The sequence below is a fragment of the Mus pahari genome, chromosome 5 (genome assembly GCF_900095145.1).
Source record: "Mus pahari chromosome 5, PAHARI_EIJ_v1.1, whole genome shotgun sequence".
Lineage (NCBI taxonomy): Eukaryota > Metazoa > Chordata > Mammalia > Rodentia > Muridae > Mus > Mus pahari.
The window spans coordinates 128161835-128185440 of record NC_034594.1 but is presented as its reverse complement, the minus strand read 5'-3'; the positions used below and the strand labels follow the sequence as shown (position 1 = coordinate 128185440).

Below are 23606 nucleotides of genomic sequence, written 5' to 3'. Positions count from 1 at the left end.
AGAGAGAGAGAGAGAGAGAGAGAGAGAGAGAGAGAGAGAGAGGAGAGAGAGAAAAGAGAGAGGAGAGAGAGAGCATGCGCACACGCACCACCTCTGGGGTGCACTGTGGTGGTGTTCTTGCCTTGCTGACCTTGGCTGCAGTCTGTGAAGGTGGCTGCCACTCTCCCCCCAACCCCCTGCTTGGCAAGCTGCTGCATAGATGCCTCCAGGCAGCCAGAAAGCCTGCCTTTCTAATCAGTGGAGAAACTAGCTTTGTCTGCCAGACTAAAGCAGGGTGGATGATGGAGGGGGGAGGGATGTGGACAGCTGTTCCAAAAAGGAAAGAGTCAAGCTAGAAATGGCTCAGAAACCTGGGGGCAAGGCTGATCTTGGGCTGCGGTGGCAGCATCTGGCCAGCTGCCGAGGGGCCCTCCTGCTTGCCCACCAGGCCTTGTGACAAATGCCCTCCGACAGTCAGTCGCAGAAGCCCAGCTGTCACGGGCAGAGGCTGTGAGCATGTCGGCTGGAAGCCAGAGGCCCACTGCTGCAGGGGCACCTCTGTGCGTGGTAACCTCATTATCTCTGCTGTTGGAACCGGAGCCCCCGGGAGCACAGCTGCTCTCAGCCGTTGTTTGGGGAGCTGTCTGCTCTGGAAGCCGTGTCAGGGGAGCCTTTCCTGCCAACGGAGGCCTCGTGAGGCAGCGGGACTGGAGAAGAACTCTTGCATCCCTGTGCTGAAGCTCTCCTTCCGAAGCCCGGCCCGGGCCTGCCAGAGCTCAGGGCACAGATGGCGCTTTTATGCTAGCAGCCTTTCCCCTCTGGCCCAAAGCAGCGTTCAAAACACACGACAAGAAGAAAACAAAAAACCATCGTCTGCACAGAGCCAGTTCAAGGATGTCCCAAGAAGCCTTTGTCCTGCAGGCCTGTGTCCACTCCTGTCCTGAGAGTCCCTAGCACCTTCCTGAGATCAGGGTGTGGCATGAGGAGGGTACGCCAGGTGCGAGACGTAAGCACCACTGAGCCTTTGGCTAAGTTCTCTTTCTGGGGAGTTTCCCTATGAGCAGAGTCAGGCATATGTGACAGTGTGGATGCTGGAGTTACATCAAAGCCTGTCTGACCTCAGCCATAGACATCTTGCCCATCCTGGCACTCATAGAGGAAGAAGATGTAGAACGGGTCTGGGAGCGATGGGGTTGGCTGTCGTCTGCATCACTGCACAGCTCTCTACTGATGTTCGACCTTGAGCAATGTGTCCACATTTCTCTCCAACTCAGACACCCTCATCTGTCAAGTGCAGGGAACACCTGCCCTCGTGCAGCCTGGCTGTAAAGAGCGAACTCTGCAGAGAAAGCCATCTTTTCATGGGGAAGCGTGGGCTGTCCTTACTTCCATAAACCAGGTGTCACTATCCGGGATATAGGTTTGGAAAGAGGTGCCTGTTATTTCTACAGCTGTGGACTGACCAGGGAGGCAATGCATCTGGTTAGTAGTTCGGTACCAGAGGACCCTTATTGTGATGAAAGTCGAGCCATATGCTGGCTTGGTTTGAATCCAGTTTAATTTCTCTCCACACTGACTCTATGAGCCCTGAATTGACTCTGGATTGAGACTCTGACAAGAAAACAGCAGGATTTATGAAACGTTATTCCCCCAAAAGACTGAGACTGTAACGGGCAGTGACTTGGCCCTGTGTCTGAGATGGGAGCAGGGGACAGCGCTGTGTGGGCTCCGGTGGGTGCCTGTGTCGGTGCTGTGAGACAGAAGGAGACAGGGAGGCCATGCGTGGGAAGACCATCTGTCTGGGCACAGGCCCAGATGCGTTACCTCAGGATCTTCTCTTTCCCTCTTCCTCAAGGCTCCTGCTCCTGCCCAGGGAGGGAAAACAGAGTAGTTAGACTCCCATGCGGTTTCCAGCCCCTGAGCGGACGTCCAAGGTTAAGTTTCCTCCTGTCTGAGCTCAGGGTGTTTCCCAGGCCTCAGGGGGGGGGGGCTGTGCATGGGGGTGGGGTGAGACGATAGTGGGAGAGGAGGGAGTCTTGTGTATGAGTTAGAAGGGAAAGGCTGGATGTAGAAGGCTTTCCCTGGCAGAGCTGGAGCCTGATACCACTAAAGCCTCCTAAGCTGTGTTGTTTGCTTTTAATCCCCCACTGTCCATCCTGGCCTGTGCTCCCCTGCAGGACCTTTGTTCCCAAGCTGGAACCTATGCTGAGTGCCCGGCATGAGGAAGTCAAGAATCTGCTTCGGCGTGCTCGCATGAAGGCCAAGACCCAGCCGCTCCGAGCCAGCCATGATATTGTGCCCACCATTGCTCAGAACTGCCGGTGAGTGTGGCGAAAGCCAGGCTGGCCTGGGAGGGCTCGTGGCAGGGAAGCATCAGTAGCACAGATAGCTGAAATATGGCCAAAATGCCTCGTTCTCATGTGTGTGTGTGCGCGTGTGTGCATGTGTGTGTGCGTGTGTGTGCACATGTGCTTGTGTGTGTGTGCATGTGTGTGTGTGCATGCACACTTGTGCACGCACAGTTTTCTGCATTGAGCATTTGCTGTGGTCATTTAGTCAATGAGCACATCATTACCCAGAGAGTGCCATATGCCATGTTGAGATATAAAGATAAATAAAATATGTGATCTGCAGTCTCTGGGGCATAGAGATGGCAGTCTCCAGGGAGAGAGACAGCCAGACACCTAATCAGTTCTGTGGGTTGGAGTGGAGGAGAGGACAACGTGTGTGCAAAGCTGGCAATGTGTCACTCCACCTGGAAGGGACAGGTGAGGCTCTCAAGAGGAGGTCGCTCCCCAGATGGGGCTTACAGAAGCTGTAAAGGTTCACTAGACAGATTCGGGGAGGGAGCTGTGAAAGGGAGCACTGAGCTCCAGACCCCAGTCAGCTTGCAAGAGAGACAGCTATGAGGTGAAGCATGAAGGCCAGGGAGGAACTCCAGACCTACTGAACAACAGCTCCTCAGCTCCTGCACTGGTTTGGGACCACTGAGATGGAGAAACAGGTGGTCAAACAGATAGATAACTCAATAGCACGGCAGCAACTACCTTTCTGCAGTGCCCTTCTGGCTGTGCACAGTGGAATCTGACGGACGAGAAAGACTGTGTGACTGTGGACCTCACGGAAGGTTCAAGAAAACAGGCATGATGACTTCCCAGAGATGCCCACAAACCAGACCCAAGCTGGCTCACCAGGCAGCAGACAAGCACTACCCATGTTGAAATCTGGCCCCGACGGTAGCTAGTGTGTGCCTTGGGGAGGTCTCTAGATTATTAGTGATCATCTTCCGGGGCGTGCGGCTATATGAGCTGACGCACTGGGTGTACTAAGTGCTGTGGGCACATGGATCTCCAGCTCCAGGTCCCCAGCACCTGACTTGAGCTTTGAGAGCAGGAGAAGAGGAGGCATTCAGGACAGAGCCCAGAGTTCTGACTTGTATCAGAGAGCCCCTGGGTCCCTAGCCGAAGGGCGATGCCCGGGTTCAGGGTCAGGCTTTAGAGGAGAGAGATCCATTGGACCACTGGATACAGGATCAATAGAGGTGATGCCAGACTGGGTACTGTGGTGAATTCATCCTGCTGGAGCTGCAAGGGTAAGTGCATCCAGATGAGTGAAGAGACTACAGGCTCTGGATTCTCTGCCCAAGCCACGTGCCTGTCCCCGGTGTGGTTCTTTCTATGGTGCACCCTAAAGAGCTACTCACTCATGGCATTCTTCCCCACACAAATGCAGCCACTACTGATGCTCTAAGCTGTCAGGCCATGCCACATTGTACCAGGCCCAAGCAGGCCCACCTCTGCAAACACTGAGGCTTGTGGCTTCACAGGTATGGCGGGCATATTGGATCTTCTTGTCTTCTTCCTCACTATGAGGTAATGAGGACTCTTAATAAAACCGACTAATGTGCTCTTTGATGGGGATGCTGGACGGGCTCACTAAAGGCTGGGGACACTCATAGAACCACTGCCACAACTCCATTGCAAGGAGAGGCCTCTCTATTCAATGTTACTGTGACCCTTAAGAGAGGGGCACAATGCCAGGTGTGGTGGCGCACGCCTTTAATCCCAGCACTTGGGAGGCAGAGGCGGGCAGATTTCTGAGTTTGAGGCCAGCCTGGTCTACAGAGTGAGTTCCAGGACAGCCAGGGCTACACAGAGAAACCCTGTCTCAAAAAAAAAAAAAAAAAAAAAAAAAAAAAAAAGAGGGGGGACACAAGAGACCTCAAATCCTAGTAAATGTTCCTTTCAGGTTCTTCTTTCATTTCTACCTGTGTGCCTTGTCAACTGCTAACTAGAGAGGGGTCACTGGAATGACGGCTTCTTTGAGGTATCCTTCTTGTTTTCCACATATCCAGAGAGATGTATTAGCCGCCAAGGCCCTCCTGCCCAGTGTTCTATGGAATTACACTGGAGTGATGGAGAGGTGAGGCACACGTGGGCAAGACTCTGCAGAGCAGACGTCAGTGGGCTTTGTCCTCTTGGGCCCTTCCTTCTCTAGTTCATTCCAGCTGTCTTAACACCCCAGTAGCTATTGTGAAGTAGGCTCCCTCTTTCTTGGCCATAAAAATGCTATAAAAATGCAAGGTGACCTACTTCAGCAGCTGCTGAGTCCAGAAAAGAATTACTATGACTTGGCAGCGCTGGTGAATCCTCAGAGGGTAGAACTGAAAAATCTGCACCAGATGGCTTGCCGCAGCTGCTTCAAAAGGTTACGCTCCATCAGCTCACCCTGGAGGGCACACACAGTTAACCCGGTGGTGATGCCTTGCAGGCCCTGGGCCTCAGCTAGAAGTCCTGCGCCAGCCCCTCCTTATCACTCCTTCCAAAGAACAGCTTGGCAAAAGATGAGGGAGGAGGGGCAGGTCGGGCAGTCTGCAGAAGGCTCTCTTTAGCCTAGCTCTACCCAGAGGCAGCCAGGAGAACCTGGATCTTGTCTTTTCCCAGGGGGGGAGGGGTGGAAACAAGATGTGGTGTCCAGAAGCTAATTCAAATAGAACCTGAGCAGCTCCTGGAAGTGTGAGCTGTCGCTGCTTGGGGAAGAGGCAGACTCAGATTGGTATTCTCAATCCTGAGAGGGTATCCCGTATGACCAGAGGCTGTGTGTGGCTGCAGAGCTTGCAAACAGCGAATCAACTGTGTGCCTTGGACAGCCCTGTCCTGGAGCTGTGGGAAGGGATGCTCCTCCCAAAGGCCACGTGACTTTGTCACTACCATGGAGGCTGAGCTCAGCTAGGATCGAGGTCTCCAGGGACTCCTCCTTGAGAGGCAGAGCAGCCCTGGACTTTGCTTTTGGCTTCACTGCCTCAAGTGCATGTCTCCCGAGGCCTCTGCCTGCTGTGTGTGCCTGTGTCTGTGGGGCTGCCTGGGGCCTCAGAGTCTGAGTAATTGCACTGGAGACTTTCATGATTAGATCTTTATTTTATTCTCATTATGGTGACGAAGTAGGTTTTGTGGGATTTTGTTTTGTTCTTGAGACAGGAGCTCACTGTGTGGTCCTAGCTGGCCTGGAACTCACTTGGTAGACAAGGGTGGTCTTGAATTCATAGACATTTACATCTGTCTCTGCCTCCCAAGTGCTGAAATCAAAGGTGTACACCACCCTGCCCATCAGTGTCTTGTTTCTGAGATGGGATCTCACTCTGTAGCCTAGACTTTCTTCAACTCAGAATCCTCCTGCCTCAGCCCCTTGAATGCTAAAATTGGGGATATGTATCACCACACCCAGCTTGTGTTTTTCCTTTTAGAATAAAAATACTATTTCTGTCTTTGAAATGAATTCTGAAGTGGCTCAGTTCAGCATCTGCATATAAACAGGCTACAGCTGGAGCTCACAGAACACAGACTATTACTGTATTGCCCTGAGAACAGATTTATGTTTTTCTTTACTAGAACTTACAGCCCACTTCACTCCATCAAAGCAGGGCATTGTCCCTGGCTCCCAGGAGGTAGAAGGGGTGGTTCTGAGCGAGGTGCAGAATCTCCAGTGAGCCACGTTTGTGTTGTGTAGACCTGACTGCGCAGCCTGTCCCACCTCTGTGTTCTGCCTGATGAGGTAGCACATGTTTGCTGTTGTTCAGTATGTCCTTCCAGACATCTGACTCTGGGATGGACAGAAAGTGAGTGGTAGAGGTCTTCAGAGCAGGGACACATCATCAAAGGGTATTTACTCTGCGTTCTCTAGAGCAGCATAACCATTGGTGTAGGCCTGTATATAAAGAGGCTCACTTTAAGAGTTGGCTCTCAGACTTGTAGAATCCTGGCAAATCCCAAACCTGCAGGACAGGCCAAGCAGTTCAGTGTCAAAGTCAGTTTGCAGGCAGAATCCCTTATTTCTCCAGAGGTCAGAGGTCAGCCTTGGTTTTCCTCAGGCCTTCAACTGCTACATGGATGAGGCCTACCACATGACAGAAGGTAATCTGCTTCATTCAGAATCGGTCAGGTTAAATGTTCATTTTGTCGACAACAACAAGAAAGTCCACTGCAGTAACAATCCAGAATAAAGTTTGAGCAAGTGTCTAGGTGCCGGGGCCTACTAAGTGGACATGAGAGTAACCATTGTGTTGCCAGCCTTGGGAGACGGTGCCTGTCGCCGTCGAAATCTGAGAGCTTCTTAGAGGTCTCCACCCAGGCTCAGCCACGCTCCAGACTGCTGTGTAAAAAAGGGTTTTAGGATCAGCCTTTGTGAAGCAAAGGGGGGCTTATTAAAAAAGGAGGGCATATGCTCAAAATGACAGATTTGAGTGTGGCACTGAGAGAGGCACATATTTAAATGTTCCATCAATAGTTAGGCACATGATTTGTGGCTTTTGACATCACCAAGGATGGAGCCAGAGCTGAAGAGGAGATAAGGAAGCAGTGAGAGCCTTGAACGTTTACCCCAGACACTGTCACTAGGCCCTGCTGGTGGGTGTTATGATGTCATCTGTACTCCATGAGGAACCAAGTCAGGAGGGAAACAGGATAAGGGGCCACCGCATGGGGAGAGTGATGTAAGTCATTCCCAAAGACTTAGTCCGTGGGTCAGTCAGTGGGGAAAGCTCCAGCAGGAAAAGGAAGAAGTGTGGGCCTTGGGTCTGTTACCTGGCTGTTGGGGTCCTGCAATGGCATTTGTGTGCAGCTGAGCAGGATCTGGCCACCAGCTAGCGTTTTCCAGAGCCAAGCTAAAAAAGATGTGAAGATTCCCCAGCACAGCAGTGTGCATCTGAAGGCAGCCGTGGGTGTGCGAGGTAGGGACTAGAGCAGGAGCTCTGTCGTTGTCCTAAGAGGCACCAGGGTCTGCCGAGGTGCAGTCTATCCCAGCAAGGCCTGAGGGAGCCTGCGTGGAAACCTCAGGTCGGGGATGTTCCAAGTCCCAGACTTCTAGGCCCACGGAATACCCGTGGAGACTTCTTTCCTCAAAGGCTTTGTAGCACTTAAAACTGCTCCTCAGAGTTCACAGGGGGCCCTTGGATACCAGAGCCCACGAATGGTCAAGCTGTTGACGTAAAAGAGTGTAGCTTTTGCACCCTGATTAGCCACCTCCTCCTGTACACCTGAAACAACCCTAGATTACCCACACCCCTTAATGTGACAGAAGTGCTTCACAGTGGTAGCTGCTTGCTAGGATTTAGGGGCTCTCTTCTATGTTGTACTGTTGAGTGATTCTCAACTTGTGGGCCACAGCCCTTCTGGGACTGAATGACCTTTTCACAGGGGTCACATATCAAATATCCTGCATATCAGATATTTACATTACTATTCATAACAGTAGCAAGATTATAGTTATAAAGTAGCAATAGAATGACTTTGTGGTTGGGGTCAGCACACCATGAGGAACTGTTCTATAGGGTCGCAGCTTTAGGAAGGTTGAGAACCACTGCTTTTAAGGGAGGACAAAGAAAATAAAGTCCCTATGTGTTCTGTATGGATACATGGATACAGAGTTTTATTTTCAAATATTTTTATTATGTGATTGGTTGAATCTCCAGATGTAAAGCTCCTCACACAGGACTGACTGTACATGTTTCTGCAATGCATCACTGTCCAGTCAGACCACTTCCTCACCGTGCACGCGCACACATACGTATACACACATGCACACACATGCTCACATGTGTATGCATGCACACACACATGCACACATACATGCACATACACATACATGCATATACACACATTATACACACATGCACACACACGTGTGCATGCACACATACACACACATGCACACATACATGCACACACACAAAGTGCACATAAGGTCTGCCATCTTTCTTCTGCACAGACCCTGGCTTTGTTAACTCATGCTGAGCCCAGCAGCAGAGAGTGAGTTAAAAATAAAGAAAGCTGTATCAGTTTTGTTGAGCAGCGTGTAAGGATGTTTTGAGATGTGCTCATCCTGCAGGGCTTGGGGCTTGTCACGTGTCTTCCCAGGAGCCTGACTGGGGGTAACCTTGTGGATTGTTGGTACCATCAGGCACCATGGGAGAATGTGGCGCAGAGTGGTGAGGCCTGGGCCAGAGCACATCCAGGGCACACTGGTCACACATACACACACCCCACCTCCCTGCATGTGACTTCTCTCCTGTCTCTTCACTAGAAATGGCCAGAGAAGCCCAGCCCTGGCTGTGAGGACCACCTCTGCCTACAGAGAGAACCTCCAGAATGGGAAACTGAATGACCCCTCCAGCATAGAGTCCAACACTGGGCAGTGGCCCAAGCAAGAAATGCCCCTGTCTCATGTCCGTTTTGAAGATGAGTCTGCCCACGAGGCTGAATTCCGGTACCTGGACCGACTTCAGCAGCGCCAGCGTCAAGGGTTAAACACAGTGTTACATGCTGTGGACCAAGGACCTCTGCGCTCCAAACCGGACCTAACCAACTACGTTAACCACAACGTGGCCAACAGCTCATTTCATAGGGCCGTGGGCTGCCGGGACCAGAGTAACTTCCCTGGACCACCACCTCCTTGGGACAATGAGAGGAAGTGTCCAGCCTGTGGCAGCTGTCTGGAGGAGCGTTGCCCTGCCAAGGGGCGGGCAGCCTCTGACCTGAAGGTCCTCCGGAGTCTCCAGGCTGCCTGTGAGGCAGAGGCAATACTGCTGGGGCCCTGTAATTCCCATGGCCTGAGCTCCCCATTCCCAGGGCTCCACACAGAATGGATCCGGGAAACACACATTACAGACACTGTAGCCACACACCCTGAGGAGGAGGAGGACTCTGCCCTGGACAGTACCCACAGTTCAGACAGCTGGACAGACGGTACCGATGCCAGGACCTCTCAGCCCAGCAGGGCAGGTGAGCAGATCCAAGTCTGCAGTCCCCAGCAGCGGTGGCATGGACCTAGGCCCCAGGGAGGTCCCAGGTGGTCCGGAAAGGCGGAGGCGGGACTGCCCTGTGCCTGGTTTCACCTGCCTCAGCTTGATGATGTGGTTGTAGGAGGGGAAGGGAGAGAAGCCAGTGGACACGTACCTCAGGGGACTCTCTTTCTAGAGGAAGATGCTGTGCCTAAACCTGCCTTGGAACCTAAGAGGCCTTGGTCCCAGGGGCAGCCTGGACGGCGGTCAGGAAGTCACTGTGCCCACCCCGAGGACTGCAGAGCCCCATGCAGGACAGCTTATGCTGTGCCGTTTTCCAAGACGTGTGGGTCCCCAAGATCAGGCCAACCAGACCAAGTTCCTGAAAGCCATGAGTCTCTGGAAACTCTCTGCGCTTCTCCGCCCCTCCCAGCCTTGCAGCCAATGTTGCCCCTCCCCCCGGAAGTGCCAACCCGTCCTTCCTCGAGGAAATCCCTCTGCCCTATGCCTCCAAGGAAGTCAGTCCAGACGGGGCATCACAGGCAGGAACACCAGGCGGAGCATATGGATAACCCCCTGCCTCTGTCCCCTCCAAGAACTGTGGTTCTCACACGACCCCAATCCCAACCCTGTAGCCCCCAAGTCAAGCATCCACTGCTGGACCTGTCCAACAGCAACTACAGCAGCAGTGCCCCTCTAGGGCTGCAGGGGCCCTCGGGAGCCGCTGTCCACGGGAGTAGATCTGCAAAGGACCAGTGCTGTCAGGAGCCTGTGCTGCCTCTGGAGAGCAATGGAGACGGTAAGGACTGCTGTCATTTGCTCTCCATCCTCATCACCTTAGGATAAGGCCCATGCCCCCCAGCCCCCAGCCCCCGGCCCCCGGCCCCCAGCCCCATATGGATCCCTCAGAGCAGCAGCAGGCGTGCAGGAGGTAGGGGAGCATCAGCCGGGTGCAGGATTTAGCAAGAGCATGGAGCAAGTTAGCCAGTGTTTTGTTCTTGGGGGATGGAGGGGCAGAGGCTTGGACCTCGATGGGGATGGAGCCCTCTTTCTGTTGGGAGCTCTGGGTATGTAGGGAAGCTCCAGTCCACAGTCGCTGGGACCAGGCTTTGTGGACATGTGACTCTTGTAAACTATGAGGAACCTACTGTTGTTTGTAAGAGTGACAACTGACAATCACCAGCCCCTTCCACCTTCTTTCTTCTGTGCCGTGCACTGTCTCGTTTCACTGTTGGCCATGCACCTGGTACAAGCTCGGACCTGTCCTGGGCACTGTGGGAAATTACTCAAGCAGGTTCCCTGCCCTTCAAGCTTTCTGTGGTCACACGTATCTGTGGGGTGCAGTGACCAGCACGGGGAGCACTACAGCAAGCTGCCGCTCTGAGCCCTCCGTGGGTTGCCCGACCTGCAGGTGGATTCTGATGGGCAAGGCTGCCAAAGCCCCTTACCCTTGTGAGGAGGAGTCACGCGTGGGCAGATTCTGGGTGTTTGCAGACCCAGGCTCTGATCCCCACTGCTGTGATCCCAGCGGACAGCAGTGAAGTTGCTGAGGCAAAGCCTCTCTCCCATTCTGCCTCCACCCCTCTCCCGCCCTCCACACCACGCTCAGCTGTGCCTTCCTCTCTTGTGTGGGCTCCAGGCTGATGGCTGGTGTGAACCTAGCCACTTCCTGCAGACCTTCTGAGAGGCAGTGACCTTTCTGGGAACCCCGGGTCTGCATCTCCTTGAGAACTTAGGATTCTCATATTAGTGACAGGGCCCCTGGGTGACCACTTCCTCTCTCGACCCTCATGTTTTCTTATCTAGCTGGGGAGGGTTAAGATATAGTCTGTCTCGTGGGAACCACAAGGGCGAGTCTATGAAGGGTTCAATCACCCTTCCTATCACCAAGTGCATACAATGGTCCCAAGATGGAAGCTATAGTAAAAGCTGTGGCAGTTTTAGATTGTTTCCCCAGTTCTCGACTGTGTTCCTTGACACAGAATGGGCATGACCTATCACAAATAACTTGCCACTTAACAAATACTTATTCAGTGCCCTGCTGGGTGATGGGGTGACAGTAGTCTACAGTCCTCCATAGCACCCCACCCTCAACCTCAAAGTTCCCAGTTTAGCAGATGTTCAAGGATGGGCCCTGCCGCCTTCACTGACTGCTTCCTGGGCTTCTATCGCTTCTGCTCCTACGGCTCCTACCTCTCTCCAGCATCTCCTGCTCCTTGGGCCAGGATGGGAAATGGGACTTTCCCCCGTGTGACCTGTGGGGACGGTCATGTAGCAGGGACGGCTCTGTGGCTGTTGCAGGAACACTCCAGGACTCTCTCCAGTCAGTGGATATCGCCACTGTCAACTCTACAGCCATCACCCTTGCCCTCACCTCAGAGGAGCCTGAGTGCAGCCAGGAGCGGGGAGGAGGTTCACAGAGGACAGGATCCAGCTCTGGGGGCCACGTGTCCACTGGGTGAGTGTCAGGAGCAAGCCCTGGCTCCATAGGGCATGCTGGATGGGGACACACCACCTGGAGCCGTAGCGTCTCTTACCTTCCTCTTCCAAAGCCTGAAGGGTTCCTAAACCACCCTTCCTAATTCTGTGTGTGTGTGTGTGTGTGTGTGTGTGTGTGTGTGTGTGTGTGTGTTGTACATGTGAGCTCATGGGGGAGGGGGTACATGTGTGTCTGGGGACACGTGGGTGTAAGTATCTAAATATCTATACAGGCCAGATGTTAACATTGGGGGATCTTACTTAGTTGCCCCCCACCTTGTGTTTGAACCCCAAACCCACATGTCTCTGCCTCCCGGAACTGGGGTTACAGACATGCTGCTCTGCATGGCCTGGCTTTTTAGTGGGCACTGGGGATCTGAACTCAGGTCCTCAGGCTTCTATGCCAGGCACTTGACCTACTCCAACCCCACCTTTGCTAGTTCTCTCTGACGGACCTTATTGAGGCACAGAGTAACCTGCCCACCCTTGAGCCCCAGCTACTAATGATACAGCTGAGAGCCACAACCCTCAAGGTGCTCCCAGGATGCAAACTGATCCCCTTCTTTGCATCAGCTGGGGCCTAGCCATCTGAGGCCTTGCTGGGACCCCCTTGGACCAAGTTCAAAACCTAGGCAAACCTAGTACTTGTCAGGGCTTTCCCAGCTCAGACTGTACCCTGTGACCACACACAGCACTCGGCCTCCTGACGGCCCAGACAGCGCTGGGTGGTTGCCAGAATTCGAGGTCTATCCGGCCAGTTCCTCCTGGGCATCTCTCCCAAGTATCTAGCTATCCCCTCAATAAAAACGCCACGGTTGCTTTCCCCACACCCCCTTCCCCAGCAGCTGTGGTGCCGTCCCCAAAGCTCAGACCCTGATCTGCCTCCTTCTGCTTTCCCTCCCTTACCCACCCGCAGCCCTCGCCAGCCCCCAACCCCTCTCTCTACCATCTGGTCTAAGCTGTCTCGCTTCTTAGCTGCGCAAGGGAATATTTTTTTTAGAACCCAATTAAATGGTATCATTGTCCTACTTAAAGCCCCACAGTAGCCTCTCCTCTTCTTCTCTTCCCGAGGCTGACAGTGCTTGGCGTGCTGGGACTTCTCTGCCTGCCCAGCTTCACCGCACGCCCCTTCCTGCTTCTCTCCCTACCTGGCTGCTGTCGTTGAATGCATCAAACGTGTTTCTGCTCAGACGGAGGTCCCAGCTGTTCTGTGCTCCGGCAGCTCTCACTTCAAACTTAATGGCCTGATTCCTTCCTGTCGTTGGCCCTTGGTATAAAGATTGTTTTCTGCCAAAGAGATCTTCCCTGGAAACTATTTAAAATAAGTACCTAGTCACACCCTACTTCACACCACACATCGCTGCAAATGGCTTCTCTTCTTCATGTGGCCTGTTGTTGATAAGTTTCTATATACCCTTAACTGAGGGCGGACAGATAGGAGGCTTGTGAGACATCCCACAGGAGTGGAGTGGATGGGTTATGACCCACAGCTGTGTGCAATGGCAGGGGCTAGCCTGGACTGTTCTGCTACTTTCACGGGGCAGCGGGTGGAGTCTGCGTGGCTCTCCTTGCTACAGCCTGATTGTTGTTAGATCCTCATGGGACCTGGGCCCTGGTCCGTTGGGGTCTGTGGAACCCTACGATGCAGGATGCAGCCAGCTCATGCCCTCCCCTTTGCGTTTCAGAGCATCATCACTTGAGGCCAGTGCAGGGCACGAGTCACCCTCAGGTACCCATTCTGATGGGAACAAGAAAAGGAGAGGTAGCATTGCTTCTGCCCTGGGGCTCAAAAAGCTTTTCTCCGCCCTGGGCCACACCCCCTGGCCCAGAGGCCCATCCCGAAGCTACAGTGTGGAACAGCTGCAGCCCTCAGCTCCGGCTTCACAGACCAGCACCTCCAAAGTGAAAAGGGCCCCATCATTACAGACCCTGCATCTGGTGAGTCCCCAGGGCCCTGGACAATAGGGTGTGATTCCAGTGGTTCGGTCTAATGGAATGAGGGTGGAAGGGGAGGTAAGTCTAAATCACATCAGTGGAGAGCCGCTAGCATCCTCACGACTGGCTCACAGGACTTGTGCTTACCGTGTGTGAGTAGCCCTTAATTCTGGTTTATCACCCACCACCTACTGTCCTCTTTCTCTCCGTCCCTTGTTGCCCGTTTCCTGGAGAGTTCATGCCCTGCATTCTTTAACCTACTCCTTGGCCACAGTGACTCTTTGGTCCAAATGAGCTTTCTTTTCTTTGTTTCTTTGTTTCCTTCCTTCTTTCCTCCCTCCCTCCTTTCCTTTCTTTCTAAAAAGAAGTATTTTATTTTCTCTGTGTGTTTTGCCTTCGTATATGCCTGTGCATCTTGTGCATGCCTGGTACCCACAGAAGCCAGAAGAGGGCATCAGATCCCCCTAGGACTGGGGTTATAAGCAGTTATGAGGTATTATGTGGGTACTGGAGATTGAACCTGGGTTCTCTGGAAGAGCAGCCAATGCTCTTAGCTGCCTAGACATCTCTCCAACCCCTAAACAATTCCCATCTGTCATGTCACGGTAAGCCTTGACTGGCCTCTTTGTTCTGGTCTTTCTCCATGTGGCCTCCAAGGTGGTTTTTCTGAGCCTGCACAGACCTGGCCACACCAACGGCGCCTTGCCAGGACTGCTTCCATCTTTGGACACTTATGGTGGTTGGGATAGAGTTGAGACCACCAGTGTTGCGAGGGGATCTGCTGTCTGTGGCTTTTACGTCTCCTCACTCTCCCAGAACACTCTCGGCCTCTGCTGAATAGACAGACCCTCTGCGCTCCTACAGTCAGACCACACAGTTTGACTGAATCTGCACCTGACTGCCTCTCCCGTCTCTACCTGCTGACGCCTGTCCTTTCCTCCTTTAGAAGTCACCACAGTCCTTAGGCTGCGTGGCTTCTGCTGTGTGCCTTCTCACACAGAGCCTCACTGGAATATGATGTCTATGCCCCCAATACTGTCTCAGTAGCTAGTGTACCCAGTTCACATTGGGTGAATACAAGGCACCAGCTAAACATCTCCCTCTCCACGTGCCAGGCTTAGCAAATCACCCCAGCACACTCACCTCCACCAGACCCCCCCCCCGGAAATCCTGCTCTGTGCTAAGAGCGCAGAGCTATTCTGCTCTCTACACCCGTCCCTGTGCAGAGTTAGGGAGAAAACCATGGCCTAAGGCAGGAACCTTGAATACAGTTCCTCATGTTGTGGTCACTCCCAACCATAAAATGATTTTTGTTGCTACTTTGTAACTAATTTTGCTACTGTTATGAATCATAATGTAAATGTGGATGTAAAACTGTGCAGGATCTGATATGTGACCCCTGTGAAAAGGCTGTTCAACCCCCAGGGGGCCTCGACTCTCAGGGTGGGAAGTGCTGGTCTAAGGCACTGGAGCCTCTCATTTCCAAGGCCAAGGAGGGGAAAGAAGGCAGGGTGAATGGCTGATTTCACTCAGGACAGGGTCTAAGAGTGGAGGCCCTTGTGCAGTGTCTGCTGGTTGGAGGAGAAGCAGAGGGTGAGCTGGGAATGAAGACAGCGCACCATCACCTCGTGTCCCTGAAAGCTCTCCAGGTAGACTTCTCAGGAGTGGAGCTGGGAGCTGTGGCCTTCGCATTTCTCACTACTGGAATGTCTCCATAAGTCCCTCAAGGGAAATGACCATGTCTCTTGTGTCTCCGAGGTCTTGCTGTAGTTTAGGCTGAGGGGCTGAAGGTAGAGAGCAGCCTGGCTCACAAAGGCTAAGACGGGAAGGATGGTACAGAAACTTGCAAAAACTGGGGGGGAAAATCAAGTTAAAAGAAAAACCAGTGTCTCTCAGGAGCACAAATGCCTGAGCCTCCACCCCTGACCAGCACATGCCACACCTTCTCCCGTGTCCCTGTCTTCTCCCGTGCCCCCGTCTTCTCCCGTGTCCCCGTCTTCTCCCATGTCCCTGTCTGTCTTCTCCCGTGTCCCCGTCTTCTCCCGTGTCCCCATCTTCTCCCGTGTCTCTGTCTTCTCCCATGCCCCCGTCTTCTCCCGTGTCCCCGTCTTCTCCCGTGCCCCCGTCTTCTCCTGTGTCCCCGTCTTCTCCCATGTCCCTGTCTGTCTTCTCCCGTGTCCCCATCTTCTCCCGTGTCCCTGTCTTCTCCCATGCCCCCGTCTTCTCCCGTGTCCCCATCTTCTCCCGTGTCCCTGTCTTCTCCCATGCCCCCGTCTTCTCCCGTGTCCCTGTCTTCTCCCGTGTCCCCGTCTTCTCCCGTGCCCCCGTCTTCTCCCGTGTCCCCGTCTTCTCCCGTGTCCCCGTCTTCTCCACATGCCTTCTCTCACCTGGTCCCTTTTTTTCCCCAGCTGGTGAGCTCTTGCTTCCAGCCTTAGTCAAGGACCAGCCCCTCCTCTGTCAACCTGCCTCCTGAGTCAAAGTTTCCCTGCTCCCAATTATAAGCTCCTGGAACTGCCATGTTACCTGGCTCACCCCCACTCCCAGCTGGACGCCTTCTACTCTAAGGTGTGTCTTAAGTATGCCACACCCCAGCCCCTCCCTTTGGACAGGATCCCCTATGTGACTCTGGCTGCTCCTCCTGATCCTCCTGCCGCAGCTTCTGAGTGCTGGGGGAGATTTTCATAGTGAGACAGGCACGCGCATAATGCTAAATGCTTTGGATACCTGTGCAGTCCCATCTCTTGAAGCAGGCTCCGCTGATTCCTGCCAGGCACCCAGGCGTCCTGACCAAAGCTTGCACCACACCATTGTTTTCTTAGAGTGACCTCAGGTTTATGATTCCCAGCAAATCCTCTGTGGGGACCCCTTCCCTGGCTGGTTTTCTCACCTGTAATACTGGGCCTTCCCCACTAGGTGTCACCCTCCCATCAGCATCGGAGAGCGACTTCCTTCCAGAACCTCCATTCTCTGCTGGGTGGCAAGGGAGACCGGTCCAGCCTCTACTTGGTGGAGGGGTCAGGGGACAGCAGTGTGCCCAGCAGGTAAGCATGGCACAAGTGACCCAAATGATAAACTCAGAGTGACACCACAGCCCTGAGCCCATTTGTCTCGTTAGGAGGAAGCTAGGGAGCTCATTTTGCTGGCAGAGTAGTTGAGTCTTGCTGACCACAGATCTCCAACGTGGAGAGACTGAGTGACACAAGACATCTCAGAATGACACCTCTGTGCCCTTGCTGTGTGTGGTGAGCACCGAGAGGCACTGGAAGGTGGCGCTAGCAGACTTGAAGCCTCTCTCCTTTGGCTGTCTGATGACATCCTGAGATCAGTAACACAGCTAAAGATCTTTCTGAACACCCAGACGAGAACTGCCAGAGAGGCCCTTGGTTCCTGGCCCAGGCCCCCTTGGTCATCCGCTTTTACTCAGGGCTTCATGGAAGGACTTTGTGGGGGAAGGGCTCCTGAAAACATTAGATAAAATTATAGCTTTCCTTGGGTTCTCAGAGGTTTCTTTCTGAACAGGTTAGAGACCACTGTCCTTGCTTCAAGGCTCTCTGGCCTGAGGACCCAACCGCCAGCGGGCGTGGAAACTGCCTGTCCCCACCCTAGGGAACTCATTTTGCTGGCTGAGGTCAGAGAAACCAGCCCCTCCATGTCAGGTTCCTACATCAGATTCAGGTCACCTTAGGGCCAAGAAAAAACTGGCTGTGATACCTAACTCTACCGTTGCTGTCTTTGGTCTCCTTGTAGGCCAGCCAAGGCCTCTCCCCATCGTGCCCTCAGTGTGGAAGATGTGGGTGCCCCTAGCCTGGCTCGTACTGTGGGCCGCGTGGTGGAGGTGTTCCCAGATGGCACGAGCCAGCTGCAGCTGCAGCGACCCCCAAAGGGCACCTTTGGTTTCCGTGTGGCCCATGGCAGTGGCCGTCGAGACTCAGGTATGCTGTTGGGATCCTCAGGAAAGCACCTGGGGTGTGGTCAATTCCCTTCGAGGCTTTGGTTAAGCAGTGGAGAAAAGCTTTCCTCGTCCCTCCAGAAGTTCTTCCTGGGAGCCAGGTCCCAGGAACCCTCACTGCTGAGGGGGTGGAGCTGGCGGATTTGACTCCACTGCCCCCTGTTGTCCTGTGACATCTAGAAATCAGAGCTGTCAGGGCTCTTCCAGAGGGGCAGAGGAAAACTGTCTGTGCTTGCCGGGTCTCAGCTATTCCTTTGATGTGGTTGATGTATTTCAACTGCCCGTCCTCCAGCTGCTGCTGGTGTGTCTGGGCTTGTGGAGTGGGCCTGCCTGTCTGCAGTTCTATCCACAGCCCTCCCTCCCCAGCTCCTGGAGGCTTTGTTCAGATGGATGTTGGCTCCAGGTGCCTGGCGGGGTTGCCTACTGTATCCTAATTCAACACCACTGTCACTGAATTCTGAGCAGTTCTTGGTCCCTCTACATCCAGGAGTCCTTTGTGGCAACCTGACTTGCCCAGGCCAAAGCCCATGGTCTAGAATGTGTTTGAGTACATGAACCCTTGAAAGTTGTCCCCAGGCTATGCTTAGCTGAGGGAGAGTGGGCAGAGGAGGGAGGGGATGGCTTGGAGAGGCAAGCCCAGCAGTCTGTGCTCCTTGCAGAGAAGTAGTCTGCTCTCCAGTGTCCTAGGCCAGGGCTGGTTAACTGTGAAAGCCCTCCTGCGGCAGGCAAGGCGGCACAGCGTGTGTGCTAGCTCCTGTCCTGTTCATCACTCGGCATCTGTCAGTTAATGTGTGTCAGGTGCCTGCTAATAGGTCCTGTGGATACTGGGGTTACAGCACAGCATGGAGCACGCAGACTGCAGACCTCAGGAGCGTGCGCTCCAGTAAGGGTGCTAGGCCAGATTTGCACGTTTACTTCATATGTTTTCTATTATGAACATGGCATAATGAAATGCACCAAGAAGCAAATATAAATAAAGCAGGCATGGCCAGTCCTGGGTAGACAGGCTTGAGATGACACTCCAGTGGAGACAGGACAGACAGGAGATGAGTCAGGTAGAGGGGCTACCAAGTGTGACGGTCCTAAAGGGCCATGGGTCTTGCTGTTAGGGAGATGAGGTCAGGCTGGGAGCTGAGCTCAGAGGCTGCATGCTGTCCTGACCTATGGGACCTGGAGTTTTCTCACTCAGTGGCATAGGAACCGTCTACTGGAAGAGATTTAACAACAGAGGGGTGATTCCTAGCTGTGTTGAGAATACACAATGGGTCAGGGAAGGGAACTACAGTGATGTCCAGACTCCAGGAGACAGATCAAACAGCAAGTGGCAGGAGGGCGGCCATGGAGATGGTGAACAGGGGCTATAATCTGCTGACCTGCAGTCGTGTGACCTGAACTTCCTGACGGGGTCGGGGAGGGGGCAGGGAAACGTGTGTGATTGGGAATGGCGTGGGCCTCCCCCAGTCTGGACCTAGGGCGAGTCAGATGTCAGCGCACACACAGGGAGCTGACATTTGGGAAGCCAGATTGAGTGCCATCCAGGCTGTCTGGGTGGAACCCCACTCTTGCTGCTGTTTTTGGCCACCAGATATCACACAGGGGTCTCACGCTACAGTGTGGTGGCTGCTGGTGCTCAGGCTGCTTAGGGCCAGTTCCGCTTAGCCTCAGAGGAGAGGAGCCATGGTCTGGGCTGCTCTGGCTCCTTGCTGAGCGTCAGTCAGGATGCCAGCATGAATCTCATCTGACACCACCCCACGCAAACAGGAGGCCCTGCCTTCTGCTTCTAACTAGAGACAACACAGGCACCTAGCATCCTAGGCAAAGGCTGTCTCCAGCAGATCACAAAGGCCAGAGCTGCCTCACAGTCACGACCTCAGCTGGGAAGCCTACCCAAGTCTCCCCAAAATGGCTGGAGTGACGTCAGTGTCTGGTCTGACTTGGCTACATTCTTTTGGGTTCTGTCATTCCTTCCCACCTGCCTCTCCTGCTGCATACCAAACACTCCCGTGGGTTTGCGTGGGGAGGTGGTTCTCTGTCTCTCTCCATGCCACCAACCTGTAGTCCCAGCCGGTAAGGTGCTCAAGCATCCGAGAAAGGAGATGAAAGACAGGGCAGGACCCCACTGGGAAAGCCTTCTGCCAAAGAACTGTGAGCTTGGTTATTTAGAGGCGGGGCCTCACTGGAAAGGCTCATCTTGGCCAAGAAGCACCAAAAGGGACAGCCACACTTCAAACAGGAGAGGAAGTGTGTACGGAGCTCAGATCGGCCAAATGGCCACAGACCTTTAATAAAGGACTCAGAGACTCCATATTCAGAGCTTGGCTTCTCTGGGACCCAGGGGCTACAATGAAGGCAGATCTTCTGGGTCCATAGGCCAAGGTACCACCTCCCACAGTCCATGCTGCTTCAAGCCACAGATGGAGGCACCCGAACAGACATCCTGCCTGTGCTAAGCACCTGGACTAGGGAAGGCCTTGGAGAAGGTATCATGTGGGCAGTTACCACATGTTCCTCAGCCAGCTGGGGAAGGGGTCAGGACTGCTCACCTGTCCCCAGATCCCACTGTGTTGTCGGCTGCAGGAAAAGTCACCCACAAAGGCTGTCCCCCTCTGTCCTCCAGCAGGCTAGCAATGCTCAGACAGCAGAGAATGGCAGGGGGCTCCAGCTTTCCCCAGAGGAACCTACCCATGTCTGCTGTCAGGGCAGGGCAGCTGACAGAGAACCCAAAAGATGCCTAGCTCTCAGGTGGACTGGGCTGCGGCAGCAGCAGCTGGAGATCTGCCCTGTCAAACCAAGGCCCCATAGCTCTCCTACAACATGGCTTTCCTGGGAGCCAGCCACAAGTCCCTGACGGGCTTGATCATTTTACAACCCAAGAGACAATCACGCTGGCCAGGCTGTGCCTCTTCAAGTGGTAGAGGGAAGGTCGAAAGAAGCAGGCAAGTAAGTTGTAGACTTGGGCATCTATTTTCCCTGGACTTTGGCCACATGCCACCAAATTCCAAGTGAGGAACTGTGTGAGTGACCCTGAGGCCAGCGACAATCCTGGATAGTAATATGAATCCTGAGCAACACAGTGCACCTAAAAGCCGATGTCAGAAAAGGGTAAGCTTAGTTCATTCGTGCTAAACTGAAGGCAGTTAACGGAATGTCTCCAAGCATCATTTGCAGGGGTTTTGCTGTTTTGAAAAAGGCCACAGAGAAATAAGATTAAGCATGGGGCAGAGGGTAGGGAAGGGACACCTGACATCAGTTGTGAGGTATGTGTCACCGTGTCCTGCATGACGCCTCATCCCCTCTCCTCCTTTCCTTTGCAGGGCTCTACGTGCAGGCCATGGCTGACCTGGATACTGCTAAGCTGTACTCGGGGCTGCTTGGGGTCGGGGATGAGATCCTGGAGGTGGACGGGGCCAAGGTTGCTGGGCTGGGCTTGGCTCACATCAAAGAGCTACTGGCTCATGCGGAAAGTCTGTCCATTCGTGTCCTGAGACAAAGGCCAGTCCCCCAGTGACCCAGAAGTACCGCTGCTCTTGCTGACACTCCTTCAGGACCCCTGACCCCCACACACAGCAGGAGGGGCTAGAAACGTGCCACCCAGAGATACCGCGTGAACAGAAAATGTAGTTCACAGATCAGGAATCTGTCTGGGCTGTGGCAGAAGCTGTTCTGATCAGCCACCTGCAGGGAGAGGCCAAGTACCTGTGTGTACGTACAGTTAAGATCACTAATTTTTACAGGTCTGGGGACAGGGAATCCTGGTTTCTTCCTTCACATAAATGGTCATGTTCCTTTGTTGGAGAGAGAGAATGGCTGGTCCCTGAGTGCTGGCCTCAGCTTCTGGTCACACTCACTGAGAAGGCTCCCCAGCCCCCCAGCACACCAGAGACAGCGTGGCCACCCTGGCTTTGTGCCCCATCTCTTTCAGTTGTGGCTTGCCTGGTTTCCATGTGACACTTTGCTTCCGATCCAGAAAGGGCTCAGTGTCTTGGCACAGCCTGACAGCCAGGAGCACATATTCCTGTGTGTTCTGTGAAATATGGCCTGTCAGGAGTTCTGTGCCTCTTCTGGGTATACAAACTTATGAGAGATTCTGGGAGCCAGAATATTAAGAATTACTAGAGATTTTTATAACCAACACAAAGTTGAAAAATGAAATTATTGCCATTTGCAGTCAGTGTGGCCATGGAACTAAGGATGTGGGAGGCCGGTCCAGCCAGCCCTTTGCCTCCACCCCTGCCTAGACAGAGGTTGTTGCAGCCTGGCCTGGGTGGGCCTTTGTCTTTGTTCTCTTGTCCAGCTCGGAGCCAGGGCTGCAGCTGGTGTCTGGCTCTCCCCCAGCTGCAGGGTTCCTATCCAGACCTCCCTGGTGGCAGCTGTGGGTGGGCAGCAGGCAGGGAGGCTGCGAGCTGGGGGTGGTCATCCCACCTAGGCATAGCACAGCCTGCTCAGCTTAGATCCTGCTCAAGGGTTGGGTACGCTAGATGCCTGGACAGGTGTCAGTCTTAAATTATTAAAAAGCCAAAGCTGCTTTCACTGGAATTGCTAGATTCTGTCTTCACTTCGTCTCTACCATCCCTAAGAGGCTTGGGGCAAGGCAGGGGCAGAAGGGTACAGGTATGGACGGGGGGCATTCGGAGGGGACATGTGGAGGCCTGCGGGGATAGGGTCATGGCCAGGGCAGATGCAGAAGGCTCTGCAGACCGTGAGCCGGGCGGGGGAGAAACCCTGGCAAGGTTGAGATCTGAGAGAATGAAGCTAAGAACCTTGGGCTAGGTGCGCGGTGGGGTGGAGTGCCCGGCTCACTGCCGGTGTGGAACTTGCCACAGTGCCAGCTGTGGCTTCATCTGGATTGGGTTGACATGAGTGTCACAGGCAGTTTTTATTGGACAAGGAAGACACTGAGAGAGTATTGTCTGTGGAGAGGTGAGAGGGGAAACTAGCCTGTCTTGGGAAGGAGATGGGGACATTTGCAGCAGAAGTCAGCTACAACTCCCACTGCTCCTGCCTCAGAGGCTGGGGAGAGGAAGGGGAGTGGGGGGCTGTCTCAGAGCCCCAAGAGTGCAGGGCTGGATGGCTAGAACTACCCCAGGCTGGAGAAAAAGCAGAAAGAGGGGGGTTCTAGCAGGTGGGCAGCACATTACAGTGCTGAAGTGGCAATGAAATTAATTTTGTGGTTGGGGTCACCACAGCATGAGGAACTGTATTAATGGGTCACAGTGTTAGGAAGTTGAGAGTCACTGTCCTGCTGGCTAGTCCCTAGCTTGGAGCTGCCACTGAAGAAATTTCACCTTGGAGAAAATGCCAGTAGCAAAAGTCACCTCTGCTTTCTGTATAGCAAGGTCACTTGTCTTCTGGGAAGTGCAGTGAAGGGGCTGGGAGAGGGCAGGAGGAGGCTGGGGGTGGCAGGAGCCTCTGCTGGCCAGGCCCTGGGGTACCCCAGTCTTTAAGCGGGGCCTACCAGGAGTGTCCTACTTCTTGGCCTTTCAGAGGTGGGAAACCCAGCTCGATGCCAGTGCTGGTATCAGGTCCCCAGCCCTGTCTGCTCCGAGTGAGGTCCACCTGTCTTCTCTAGCCTTCCTCCATTTTTCCTCCCCGGGGCAGAAAAGGACAGAACCCAGATGTGAGAATGTACAGGGCATACAGGTTCTCCTGCTTCTGACCTGGGATCTGAGGCACCCAGTGGCCTCTGCTTTCCCCTGGGGTAAGCAATGCTGTGGTCCCTGGTGTGTGTGTGTGTGGGGGGGGGGGATAGGGGGAGTGCTTTGCTCTCTCCAGTATCTTGTCTGGTCTGTCAACAGCTTTAGAGAGCTGTTGGTGTGGTTCTCCAGAAACTGCACCATCAGAGCCTTCTAGAACTTAGTTAATTGCCCTAAGCCAGGTCTGGTGCAGGCTGGAGGGGTGGAGGAAATGAGGAAGACTCCATTAACAAACAGAACAAGGAGGGGCAAGAATCCCACACCCCCTGGGCAGTGTGGCAGTGGCTGGCATGGTGCG

General features: G+C 53.8%; 1 protein-coding gene across 2 annotated transcripts in view; it reads left to right on the top strand.

The window, feature by feature from the left end:
- Kiaa1614 (KIAA1614 ortholog) overlaps positions 1–22143 on the top strand; it is a 31190-nt gene extending 9047 nt beyond the window's left edge. Inside the window, exons 4-11 of one of the 2 annotated variants that reach the window (XM_029538852.1) lie at positions 2157–2300; positions 8557–9254; positions 9450–10052; positions 11555–11711; positions 13417–13669; positions 16580–16707; positions 17414–17598; positions 20930–22143. In XM_029538852.1, coding sequence (XP_029394712.1) covers positions 2157–2300; positions 8557–9254; positions 9450–10052; positions 11555–11711; positions 13417–13669; positions 16580–16707; positions 17414–17598; positions 20930–21123 — 2362 coding nt within the window. In that variant the 3' untranslated portion in view covers positions 21124–22143. Of the gene's footprint in view, positions 1–2156; positions 2301–8556; positions 10053–11554; positions 11712–13416; positions 13670–16579; positions 16708–17413; positions 17599–20929 lie in introns of both variants that reach the window. The other variant, XM_021198575.2, reaches the window with a different exon arrangement.
- Positions 22144–23606: the final 1463 nt, after the last annotated feature.